Genomic DNA, 13,262 nt, shown 5'->3' on the forward strand with positions numbered 1-13,262 from the left:
ATGGGAAGAGGTTTGGTCCATTGGGATTGTGTACAGTGGGAGTGAATGGGAAGGGGTTTGGTCCATTGGGATTGTGTACAGTGGGAGTGAATGGGAAGGGGTTTGGTCCATTGGGATTGTGTACAGTGGGAGTGAATGGGAAGGGATTTGGTCCATTGGGATTGTGTACAGTGGGAGTGAATGGGAAGGGGTTTGGGTCCATTGGGATTGTGTACAGTGGGAGTGAATGGGAAGGGGTTTGGGTCCATTGGGATTGTGTACAGTGGGAGTGAATGGGAAGGGGATTGGTCCATTGGGATTGTGTACAGTGGGAGTGAATGGGAAGGGGTTTGGGTCCGTTGGGATTGTGTACAGTGGGTGTGAATGGGAAGGGGTTTGGTCCATTGGGATTGTGTACAGTGGGAGTGAATGGGAAGGGGTTTGGGTCCGTTGGGATTGTGTACAGTGGGTGTGAATGGGAAGGGGTTTGGTCCATTGGGATTGTGTACAGTGGGAGTGAATGGGAAGGGGTTTGGGTCCATTGGGATTGTGTACAGTGGGAGTGAATGGGAAGGGGTTTGGTCCATTGGGATTGTGTACAGTGGGAGTGAATGGGAAGGGGTTTGGTCCATTGGGATTGTGTACAGTGGGAGTGAATGGGAAGGGGTTTGGGTCCGTTGGGATTGTGTACAGTGGGAGTGAATGGGAAGGGGTTTGGTCCATTGGGATTGTGTACAGTGGGAGTGAATGGGAAGGGGTTTGGTCCATTGGGATTGTGTACAGTGGGAGTGAATGGGAAGGGGTTTGGTCCGTTGGGATTGTGTACAGTGGGAGGGAATGGGAAGGGGTTTGGTCCGTTGGGATTGTGTACAGTGGGAGTGAATGGGAAGGGGTTTGGTCCGTTGGGATTGTGTACAGTGGGAGTGAATGGGAAGGGGTTTGGTCCGTTGGGATTGTGTACAGTGGGAGTGAATGGGAAGGGGTTTGGTCCGTTGGGATTGTGTACAGTGGGAGTGAATGGGAAGGGGTTTGGTCCATTGGGATTGTGTACAGTGGGAGTGAATGGGAAGGGGTTTGGTCCATTGGGATTGTGTACAGTGGGAGTGAATGGGAAGGGGTTTGGTCCATTGGGATTGTGTACAGTGGGAGTGAATGGGAAGGGGTTTGGGTCCATTGGGATTGTGTACAGTGGGAGTGAATGGGAAGGGGTTTGGTCCATTGGGATTGTGTACAGTGGGAGTGAATGGGAAGGGGTTTGGTCCATTGGGATTGTGTACAGTGGGAATGAATGGGAAGGGGTTTGGGTCCATTGGGATTGTGTACAGTGGGAGTGAATGGGAAGGGGTTTGGTCCATTGGGATTGTGTACAGTGGGAGTGAATGGGAAGGGGTTTGGTCCATTGGGATTGTGTACAGTGGGAGTGAATGGGAAGGGGTTTGGTCCATTGGGATTGTGTACAGTGGGAGTGAATGGGAAGGGGTTTGGGTCCATTGGGATTGTGTACAATGGGAGTGAATGGGAAGGGGTTTGGGTCCATTGGGATTGTGTACAGTGGGAGTGAATGGGAAGGGGTTTGGTCCATTGGGATTGTGTACAGTGGGAGTGAATGGGAAGGGGTTTGGTCCATTGGGATTGTGTACAGTGGGAGGGAATGGGAAGGGGTTTGGTCCATTGGGATTGTGTACAGTGGGAGCAAAGGAGAATTGATTTTACCCATTGAGACTTTTAGCTTGAATTGGGATTTGCAGTGCCCTGAAGCAGTTTTCTCTGCGAGCGGAGAGTTTGTTCTACATTTCTCTAACTCTAAACATTTGATAGTTGCAGGAATAGGGATCGATCGATATCACTCCCTGTTAAATCACGGAATGTCGCGAGGAGTGTAGACGCAGTTTCCTGCCATGTGTTGAGGCTTCGCGTTACAGCAGAGTTACAATAACGCTTCGCCTTTGTGTTGGACAGGACTCTACAAAGGGATCGTCGCGAAGCCTCGACTCAAGAGCCTGAGCAGGTGGCTGGCACTGACCTGCAGTTCAAAGCAGATTAACATGGTCAGGAAGACAATGCAGAGACAGAAGAGACAGACAGGAAGACTGACAAAATACTGGAACAACCTCCGTTTCCAAGGCGGGTAATAGAAGTCCTCGCAACCCGTAACTGGGCTGACTCGTTTGACACCCTGTCGGGGGAGAGAGATGAGAAGCATTAAAAACATCGTACAGCAAACAGTGCGGCAACTTGTCTGCTTATCAAGGTTTTGACCTGAAACGTTAACTCTGTTTCTCTCTCCGCGGATGTTGCCTGGCCTGCCGAGGTTTTCCAGCATTTTCTGTTGTTTTTATGAGGGTTGTTAGTGTCCGGAGTGCAACACTTCTCCATTTCAGGCACCACATGCTACTATAAAAAGACTTGCATTTCTATAGCGCCTTTCATGGCCTGAGGACATCCCAAAGTGCTTTACAGCCAATTAAGTCATTTTGAAGTGTAGTCACTGTTAATGTAGGAAACGCGGCAGTCAATTTGCACGCAGCAAGCTCCCACAAACAGCAATGTGATAAATGACCAGATAATGTGTTTTAGTGATGTTGGTTGAAGGATAAATATTGGCTCCAGGACACCAGGGAGAACTCCCCTGCTCTTCTTCGAAAGGGTGCCATGGGATCTTACCCGGTCTGGGCTTCACGTGACTCTAGTCCATGCTAAGGGGTTAGCTCTTTACTTCGAATTACATAGAATTTTACAACACGGTCCGTTCGGCCCGACTGCTCCGTGCCGGTGTTTCTGCTCCACACCAGCCTCCTCCCACCCTTCTTCATCTCACCCCATCACCATATCCTTCTATTCCTTTCTCCCTCGTGTGTTTATCCAGCTTCCCCTGAAATGCATCGACGCTATTCGCCTCGACCACTCCCTGTGGTAGCGAGTTCCACGTTACCAGGCAACTCATCAAGCTCCGAGTTATACTCACCGAGTCAGCTGGCATTTGAGGGGCCATGATAGAGAATGGGTGATGGGTGGCATAGCCCTGTTCCTCAGAAGGTAGCTACTCATTGCAGACCTCTAGGGGGCTGGGGAACATCTTGCCCTCTGGCTCAATGAGAATATCATAGAGTCATAACAGCACAGAAGGAGGCCATTTGGCCCATCGAATCCATGCCGCTCTCTGTAGAGCAATCCAGTCAGTCCCATTCCCCCGCTCTATCCCCGGAGCCCTGCAAGTTTATTTCCCTCCGGTGCCTATCCAGTCTCCCCTTGAAAACATTGAGTGTCTCCGCTTCCACCACTTCCGTCAGCAGCGAATTCCAGGTCATTGCCATTCGCTGCGTAAAAAAGTTTTTCCTCACGTCCCCCCTGTATCTCTTGCCCAAAACCTTAAACCTGTGTCCCCTAGTCCTTGTACCATCAACTAGTGGGAACAGCCTTTCCCCATCTAGCCTATCCAAACCCGTCATAATCTTGTACACCTCGATCAAATCACCCCTCAACCTCCTTTACTCTAATGAAAACAAATCCAGCTTCTCCAACCTGTCCTTGTAGCTAAGATCCCCCATCCTCGGAACCATTCTGGTAAATCTCCTCTGCACCCTCTCAAGGGCCTTCACATCCTTCCTAAAGTGTGGTGACCAGAACTGGATGCAATACTCCAGTTGTGGCCTAACCAGCGCTTTATAAAGGTTCAGCATAACTTCTCTACTTTTGTACTCAATACCTCTATTTATGAAGCCCAAGATCCCATATGCTTTGCTAACCACTCTCTCAATATGTCCCGCCACCTTCAGGGACCTATGCACATTAACTCCCAGGTCCCTCTGTCCCTGCACACTCTTTAAAACTGTGCCATTAAGTGTATATTGCCTCTCCCTGTTCCTTCTGCCAAAATGCATAACTGTAAGAAGTCACACAACACCAGGTTATAGTCCAACAGTTTTATTTGAAATCACAAGCTTTCGGAGCGCTGCTCTTTCGTCAGGTGAAGGAGCAGCACTCCGAAAGCTTGTGATTTCAAATAAAACTGTTGGACTATAACCTGGTGTTGTGTGACTTCTTACATTTGTCCACCCCAGTCCAACTCCGGCATCTCCACACCAAAATGCATCACCTCACACTTCTCTGTATTAAATTCCATCTGCCACTTGTCTGCCCATTCTGCGAGCCTTTCTATGTCCTGTTGCAGTCGATTGGTATCATCATCACTGTTTGCCACACCCCCAAGTTTGGTGTCATCGGCAAATTTAGAAATTCTACTCTGTATTCCAATATCCAGGTCATTTATATATACAGGAAACTCTTTGGTATCCGGCACCGACGGGACCGGGATGGTGCCGGTTGATTAAAAATTCTGGATAAGGAAGAAGGGACATGGAGTGACAATGGCCCAAGGTACGAGAGCCCTGTCACACAGCCAGAAGTGCTGGAGCCCCGTAACACAGGTACAGGGGACCCGGTTACACAACCAGAGGTGCAGGAGCCATGGTTACACGGCAAAAGGTCCGAGATCCCCGGTTACACAGCCGCAATTATACAGTATACGGAAGCCTCAAAACCTACTCCTGAATTTTGCTGGTTAATTAAGTGCCATTTAAACGAGAGTTTCCTGTATCAAAAAAAGGCAGTGGCCCCAGCACTGACCCTTGGGGAACACCACTGTCTACCATCCTCCAGTCTGAAAAACAGCCATTTACCACAACTCGCTGTTTTCTGTCCTTGAGCCAATTCCTTATCCAAGCTGCCACTGACCCACCTATTCCATGAGCCTCAATTTTGTTAACCAGCCTTCTATGTGGTACTTTGTCAAACACCATCCGAAAATCCATGTAGACAACATCCCTTCATCAGGGAAGGTGCATTCCCTTCATCAATCCTCTCTGTTACTTCATCAAAAAATTCTATTAGATTTTTTAGTCTTTGAATTGTTTCTACACAGAAAGGTTCAGTGAACAGACTTCTGAGGTTAACAAGCTCTGAACAAGGTTTATTTTCCCTCAATATTAACTTGGCAGCAGATTACAAATGGGGGCAAAATAATTTTTAGGCGAGGATAATGCAGTTTAAAAAGAACTAGGGGCCATAAATATAAGATCGTCACTAATAAATCCAATTGTGAATTCAGGAGAAACTTCTTCACCCAGAAGGTGGTGAGAATGTGGAACTCGCTCCCACAGGGAGTGGTTGAGGCGAATAGCAGAGATGGATTTAAGGGGAAGTTGGATAAACACACGAGGGAGAAAGGAATAGAAGGATATGTTGATGGGGTGAGATGAAGAGGGGCGGGAGGAGGCTGGTGTGGAGCAGAAACACCGGCATGGAGCAGTCGGGCCGAATGGCCTGTTTCTGTGCTGTGAATTCTCTGTAATTTACGAACAGGGATTTCCTCACCAGTTTACACTTTGGACCCCTTTTGCGTCACATTTTATACACGCTCGTAAATATACGGCCGATATTCGAGCCACACTCACCCTGTACTGGGACCTGGGCTCCTCAATGAGCTCTGCTGGCCGGTCTAACGTTCCCCATCGGTAGGCAAGCTCCGCACTCTGACGCTTCCAACCCTCCAGAAATAACGTGGTCCACACAACGTTAAACAGGGCAAAGACCACACAGATCACATCACGGCTGATCTGTTAAAGAAAGAAAGACTCACATTTCTATAGCGCCTTTCACGACCTCAGGATGTCACAAAGTGCTTCACAGCCAATAAAGTACTTTTTTTTGGAGTGTAGTCACTGTTCTAATGTAGGAAACGCGGCAGCCAATTTGCGCACAGCAAGATCCCACAAAGAGCTAATCTGTTTTAGTGATGTTGGTTGAGGGATAAATATTGGCCCCAGGACACTGGGGAGAACTCCCTTACTCGTCTTCAAAATAGTGCCGTGGGATCGTTTACGTCCACCTGAGAGAACAGACGGGGCCTCGGTTTAACATCTCATCCGAAAGGCGTCACCTCCAACAGTGCAGCGCTCCCTCAGTACTGCCCCTCCGACAGTGCGGCGCTCCCACAGTACTGCCCCTCCGACAGTGCGGCGCTCCCTCAGTACTGCCCCTCCGACAGTGCAGCGCTCCCTCAGTACTGCCCCTCCGACAGTGCGGTGCTCCCTCAGTACTGCCCCTCTGACAGTGCGGCGCTCCCTCAGTACTGCCCCTCCGACAGTGCGGCGCTCCCTCAGTACTGCCCCTCCGACAGTGCGGCATTCCCTCAGTACTGCCCCTCCGACAGTGCGGCGCTCCCTCAGTACTGCCCCTCCGACAGTGCGGTGCTCCCTCAGTACCGCCCCTCCGACAGTGCGGCACTCCCTCAGCACTGCGCTGGAGTGTCAGCCTAGATTGTGTGGCTTGAGTCTCTGGAGTGGGACTTGAACCCACAACTTTCTGACTCAGAGGTGAGCGTGCCACTCCCTGAGCCACAGCTGGCACCAAAGGCTGTGGGTGGTAAATGAAAATGGTCACCCCCATCGTCGGTTCCAATAAAGCTTTGAAGCACATCCTTCACTGAGAACCCAACTGTTTGACTGGAGCCTCTCACACTAACCTACAATTAGCACAAATCCCGGCGTACAAGGGGAATATTCCGGCTTCACATTCTTGGTGCACTGGGAATTCGGGAGTGATTTGTGGCCAATGAGAGTTGAGTAAATCAGACATTGTTGACTGTACCTGGTCAGACTCTGTAAATGTCCAGAGCCCAAGACCAATCACGGCCGGGTAAATCATACACCACGTGTAGTATCCGAGCCAGGAGAAGTACATCGCGATTTTAACCCCAAAATAGTCACAGATCTCGTCTGGAACAGAGAAAAAGAAGGAAGATTCATCAGCTGAAAAGAAGGTTCAGATTACACAGGAAATGCTAGGAACAGCAAAGGCCTCGGTGAAGGCCCAAGCCCCACGGTGCAGGAGAGCCCCACGGTGCAGGTCACCAGGAGGCCCCACGGTGGAGGACACCAGGAGAGCCCCACGGTGGAGGACACCAGGACAGCCCACGGTGGAGGACACCAGGATAGCCCCACGGTGCAGGACACCAGGAGAGCCCCATGGTGCAGGACACCAGGAGGCCCCACGGTGGAGGACACCAGGAGAGCCCCACGGTGGAGGACACCAGGACAGCCCACGGTGGAGGACACCAGGATAGCCCCACGGTGCAGGACACCAGCAGAGCCCCACGGTGCAGGACACCAGGAGAGCCCCACGGTGCAGGACACCAGGAGAGCCCCACGGTGCAGGACACCAGGAGAGCCCCACGGTGCAGGACACCAGGAGAGCCCCACGGTGCAGGACACCAGGAGAGCCCCACGGTGCTGGACACCAGGAGAGCCCCACGGTGCAGGACACCAGGAGAGCCCCACGGTGCTGGACACCATGAGAGCCCCACGGTGCAGGACACCAGGAGAGCCCCACGGTGCAGGACACCAGGAGAGCGCCACGGTGCAGGACACCAGGAGAGCCCCACGGTGCAGGACACCAGGACAGCCCCACGGTGCAGGACACCAGGACGGCCCCACGATGCAGGACACCAGGAGAGCCCCACGGTGCTGGACACCAGGAGAGCCCCACGGTGCAGGACACCAGGAGAGCCCCACGGTGCAGGACACCAGGAGAGCCCCACGGTGCAGGACACCAGGAGAGCCCCACGGTGCAGGACACCAGGAGAGCTCCACAGTGCAGGACATCAGGAGAGCCCCACGGTGCAGGAGGCCCCACGGTACAGGACACCAGGACAGCCCCACGGTGCAGGACACCAGGAGAGCCCCACGGTGCAGGACACCAGGAGAGCCCCACGGTGGAGGACACCAGGAGAGCCCCACGGTGGAGGACACCAAGAGAGCCACATGGTGCAGGACACCAGGACGGCCCCACGGTGCAGGACACCAGCAAATTTGAAAAGACTGGCAGGAAAAATGATATAAATCAAGATTCAGTCTGTGGATTGTCCATTTAATTCACCAATAAAGCAGTAAGCAGCGTTAGCCAGCACCTCTACACACCTACTGGCTGTGACTCACAGACGGCCTGAACCCACGATTTCACCAATCGGTTGAGGATGCGCTGCTCGTGGATCGGAAGGACTTGCTGAATAATCCCTCGGGTCTTGAGCTCTGCAACTGGACACAACACGGACTCGTCAATATCCAAATAACCCCACAGGAATTCCCTCCCCTCCCTGACATTCCCTCCCCACCACTGCCCACATTAACCCCCTCCCCTGATGTTCTCTGCTCACATTAACCCCCTCCCCTGACGTTCTCCACCCACATTAACCCCCTCCCCTGACGTTATCTGCCCACAATAACCCCCTCCCCTGACGTTCTCTGCCCACATTAACCCCCCTCCCCTGACGTTATCTGCCCACATTAACCCCTCCCCTGACGTTCTCTGCCCACATTAACCCCCCTCCCCTGACGTTCTCTGCCCACATTAACCCCTCCCCCTGACGTTCTCTGCCCACATTAACCCCCCTCCCCTGACGTTCTCTGCCCACATTAACCCCCCTCCCCTGACGTTTTCTGTCCACATTAACCCCTCCCCTGACGTTCTCTGTCCACATTAACCCCCCCCTGACGTTCTCTGCCCACATTAACCCCTCCCACTGACGTTCTCTGTCCACATTAACCCCTCCCCCTGACGTTCTCTGCCCACATTAACCCCTCCCACTGACGTTCTCTGTCCACATTAACCCCTCCCCTGACGTTCTCTGCCCACATTAACCCCTCCCCTGACGTTCTCCGCCCACATTAACCCCTCCCCCTGACGTTCTCTGCCCACATTAACCCCTCCCCTGACGTTCTCTGCCCACATTAACCCCTCCCCCTGACGTTCTCTGCCCACATTAACCCCTCCCCCTGACGTTCTCTGCCCACATTAACCCCTCCCCTGACGTTCTCTGCCCACATTAACCCCTCCCCTGACGTTCTCCGCCCACATTAACCCCTCCCCCCTGACGTTCTCTGTCCACATTAACCCCTCCCCTGACGTTCTCTGTCCACATTAACCCCTCCCCTGACGTTCTCCGCCCACATTAACCCCTCCCCCTGACGTTCTCTGTCCACATTAACCCCTCCCCTGACGTTCTCTGTCCACATTAACCCCTCCCCTGACGTTCTCTGCCCACATTAACCCCTCCCCTGACGTTCTCTGCCCACATTAACCCCTCCCCTGACGTTCTCTGCCCACATTAACCCCTCCCCCTGACGTTCTCTGTCCACATTAACCCCTCCCCCTGACGTTCTCTGTCCACATTAACCCCTCCCCTGACGTTCTCTGCCCACATTAACCCCTCCCCCTGACGTTCTCTGTCCACATTAACCCCTCCCCTGACGTTCTCTGTCCACATTAACCCCTCCCCTGACGTTCTCTGTCCACATTAACCCCTCCCCTGACGTTCTCTGTCCACATTAACCCCTCCCCTGACGTTCTCTGCCCACATTAACCCCTCCCCTGACGTTCTCTGTCCACATTAACCACTCCCCCTGACGTTCTCTGCCCACATTAACCCCTCCCCCTGACGTTCTCTGTCCACATTAACCCCTCCCCCTGACGTTCTCTGCCCACATTAACCCCTCCCCCTGACGTTCTCTGTCCACATTAACCCCTCCCCTGACGTTCTCTGCCCACATTAACCCCTCCCCCTGACGTTCTCTGTCCACATTAACCCCTCCCCTGACGTTCTCTGCCCACATTAACCCCTCCCCCTGACGTTCTCTGCCCACATTAACCCCTCCCCTGACGTTCTCTGTCCACATTAACCCCTCCCCTGACGTTCTCTGCCCACATTAACCCCTCCCCCTGACGTTCTCTGTCCACATTAACCCCTCCCCTGACGTTCTCTGTCCACATTAACCCCCCTCCCCTGACGTTCTCTGTCCACATTAACCCCTCCCCTGACGTTCTCTGCCCACATTAACCCCCTCCCCTGACGTTCTCTGTCCACATTAACCCCTCCCCTGACATTCTCTGCCCACATTAACCCCTCCCCTGATGTTCTCTGCCCACATTAACCCCTCCCCTGACGTTCTCTGTCCACATTAACCCCTCCCCCTGACGTTCTCTGCCCACATTAACCCCTCCCCTGACGTTCTCTGTCCACATTAACCCCTCCCCTGACGTTCTCTGCCCACATTAACCCCTCCCCCTGACGTTCTCTGTCCACATTAACCCCTCCCCTGACGTTCTCTGTCCACATTAACCCCCTCCCCTGACGTTCTCTGTCCACATTAACCCCTCCCCTGACGTTCTCTGTCCACATTAACCCCTCCCCCTGACGTTCTCTGTCCACATTAACCCCTCCCCTGACGTTCTCTGTCCACATTAACCCCTCCCCTGACGTTCTCTGTCCACATTAACCCCTCCCCTGACGTTCTCTGTCCACATTAACCCCTCCCCCTGACGTTCTCTGTCCACATTAACCCCTCCCCTGACGTTCTCTGTCCACATTAACCCCTCCCCCTGACGTTCTCTGTCCACATTAACCCTCCCCTGACGTTCTCTGTCCACATTAACCCCCTCCCCTGACGTTCTCTGTCCACATTAACCCCTCCCCTGACGTTCTCTGTCCACATTAACCCCTCCCCTGACGTTCTCTGCCCACATTAACCCCCTCCCCTGACGTTCTCCGCCCACATTAACCCCTCCCCTGACGTTCTCTGCCCACATTAACCCCTCCCCTGACGTTCTCTGCCCACATTAACCCCTCCCCCTGACGTTCTCTGCCCACATTAACCCCTCCCCCTGACGTTCTCTGCCCACATTAACCCCTCCCCTGACGTTCTCTGTCCACATTAACCCCTCCCCCTGACGTTCTCTGCCCACATTAACCCCTCCCCCTGACGTTCTCTGTCCACATTAACCCCTCCCCCTGACGTTCTCTGCCCACATTAACCCCTCCCCTGACGTTCTCTGTCCACATTAACCCCTCCCCTGACGTTCTCTGTCCACATTAACCCCTCCCCCTGACGTTCTCTGTCCACATTAACCCCTCCCCTGACGTTCTCTGTCCACATTAACCCCTCCCCTGACGTTCTCTGCCCACATTAACCCCTCCCCTGACGTTCTCTGTCCACATTAACCCCTCCCCCTGACGTTCTCTGTCCACATTAACCCCTCCCCTGACGTTCTCTGCCCACATTAACCCCTCCCCTGACGTTCTCTGTCCACATTAACCCCTCCCCTGACGTTCTCTGTCCACATTAACCCCTCCCCTGACGTTCTCTGTCCACATTAACCCCTCCCCTGACGTTCTCTGCCCACATTAACCCCTCCCCTGACGTTCTCTGTCCACATTAACCCCTCCCCCTGACGTTCTCTGTCCACATTAACCCCTCCCCTGACGTTCTCTGCCCACATTAACCCCTCCCCTGACGTTCTCTGTCCACATTAACCCCTCCCCTGACGTTCTCTGTCCACATTAACCCCTCCCCTGACGTTCTCTGCCCACATTAACCCCTCCCCCTGATGTTCTCTGTCCACATTAACCCCTCCCCTGACGTTCTCTGTCCACATTAACCCCTCCCCTGACGTTCTCTGCCCACATTAACCCCTCCCCCTGACGTTCTCTGTCCACATTAACCCCTCCCCTGACGTTCTCTGTCCACATTAACCCCTCCCCTGACGTTCTCTGTCCACATTAACCCCTCCCCCTGACGTTCTCTGTCCACATTAACCCCTCCCCTGACGTTCTCTGTCCACATTAACCCCTCCCCTGACGTTCTCTGCCCACATTAACCCCCTCCCCTGACGTTCTCCGCCCACATTAACCCCTCCCCTGACGTTCTCTGTCCACATTAACCCCTCCCCTGACGTTCTCTGCCCACATTAACCCCTCCCCTGACGTTCTCTGCCCACATTAACCCCTCCCCTGACGTTCTCTGTCCACATTAACCCCTCCCCTGACGTTCTCTGTCCACATTAACCCCTCCCCCTGACGTTCTCTGCCCACATTAACCCCTCCCCTGACGTTCTCTGCCCACATTAACCCCTCCCCTGACGTTCTCTGTCCACATTAACCCCTCCCCCTGACGTTCTCTGTCCACATTAACCCCTCCCCTGACGTTCTCTGTCCACATTAACCCCTCCCCTGACGTTCTCTGCCCACATTAACCCCCTCCCCTGACGTTCTCCGCCCACATTAACCCCTCCCCTGACGTTCTCTGTCCACATTAACCCCTCCCCTGACGTTCTCTGCCCACATTAACCCCTCCCCTGACGTTCTCTGTCCACATTAACCCCTCCCCTGACGTTCTGTCCACATTAACCCCTCCCCTGACGTTCTCCGCCCACATTAACCCCTCCCCTGACGTTCTCTGTCCACATTAACCCCTCCCCTGACGTTCTCTGTCCACATTAACCCCTCCCCTGACGTTCTCTGTCCACATTAACCCCTCCCCCTGACGTTCTCTGTCCACATTAACCCCTCCCCTGACGTTCTCTGCCCACATTAACCCCCCTCCCCTGACGTTCTCTGTCCACATTAACCCCTCCCCTGACGTTCTCTGCCCACATTAACCCCTCCCCTGACGTTCTCTGTCCACATTAACCCCTCCCCTGACGTTCTCTGTCCACATTAACCCCTCCCCCTGACGTTCTCTGCCCACATTAACCCCTCCCCTGACGTTCTCTGCCCACATTAACCCCTCCCCTGACGTTCTCTGCCCACATTAACCCCTCCCCCTGACGTTCTCTGCCCACATTAACCCCTCCCCTGACGTTCTCTGTCCACATTAACCCCTCCCCTGACGTTCTCTGTCCACATTAACCCCTCCCCCTGACGTTCTCTGTCCACATTAACCCCTCCCCTGACGTTCTCTGTCCACATTAACCCCTCCCCTGACGTTCTCTGTCCACATTAACCCCTCCCCCTGACGTTCTCTGCCCACATTAACCCCTCCCCTGACGTTCTCTGCCCACATTAACCCCTCCCCTGACGTTCTCTGCCCACATTAACCCCTCCCCTGACGTTCTCTGTCCACATTAACCCCTCCCCTGACGTTCTCCGTCCACATTAACCCCTCCCCTGACGTTCTCCGCCCACATTAACCCCTCCCCTGACGTTCTCTGCCCACATTAACCCCTCCCCTGACGTTCTCTGCCCACATTAACCCCTCCCCCTGACGTTCTCTGCCCACATTAACCCCTCCCCCTGACGTTCTCTGTCCACATTAACCCCCTCCCCTGACGTTCTCTGCCCACATTAACCCCTCCCCCTGACGTTCTCTGCCCACATTAACCCCTCCCCCTGACGTTCTCTGTCCACATTAACCCCTCCCCTGACGTTCTCTGTCCACATTAACCCCTCCCCT

The 13,262-nt window shown here is 53.8% G+C and overlaps 1 protein-coding gene across 5 annotated transcripts in view; it reads right to left on the reverse strand.

The window, feature by feature from the left end:
* The window catches only part of ano8b (anoctamin 8b), a 105,974-nt gene that overhangs the window by 38,586 nt on the left and 54,126 nt on the right, over positions 1-13,262 (reverse strand). For all 5 annotated transcript variants that reach the window (XM_086004373.1, XM_086004372.1, XM_086004374.1 and 2 more), the window contains exons 6-9: positions 7,956-8,072; positions 6,628-6,755; positions 5,433-5,594; positions 2,003-2,155 (exon numbers count right to left, since the gene is read on the reverse strand). In XM_086004373.1, the coding sequence (XP_085860499.1) occupies positions 2,003-2,155; positions 5,433-5,594; positions 6,628-6,755; positions 7,956-8,072 (560 nt within the window). The remainder of the gene's footprint in view (positions 1-2,002; positions 2,156-5,432; positions 5,595-6,627; positions 6,756-7,955; positions 8,073-13,262) is intronic.

Source organism: Somniosus microcephalus, chromosome 13 (assembly GCF_052327205.1).
Source record: "Somniosus microcephalus isolate GS21.2 chromosome 13, FLI_Smic_1.0, whole genome shotgun sequence".
Taxonomy (NCBI): Eukaryota; Metazoa; Chordata; class Chondrichthyes; order Squaliformes; family Somniosidae; genus Somniosus; species Somniosus microcephalus.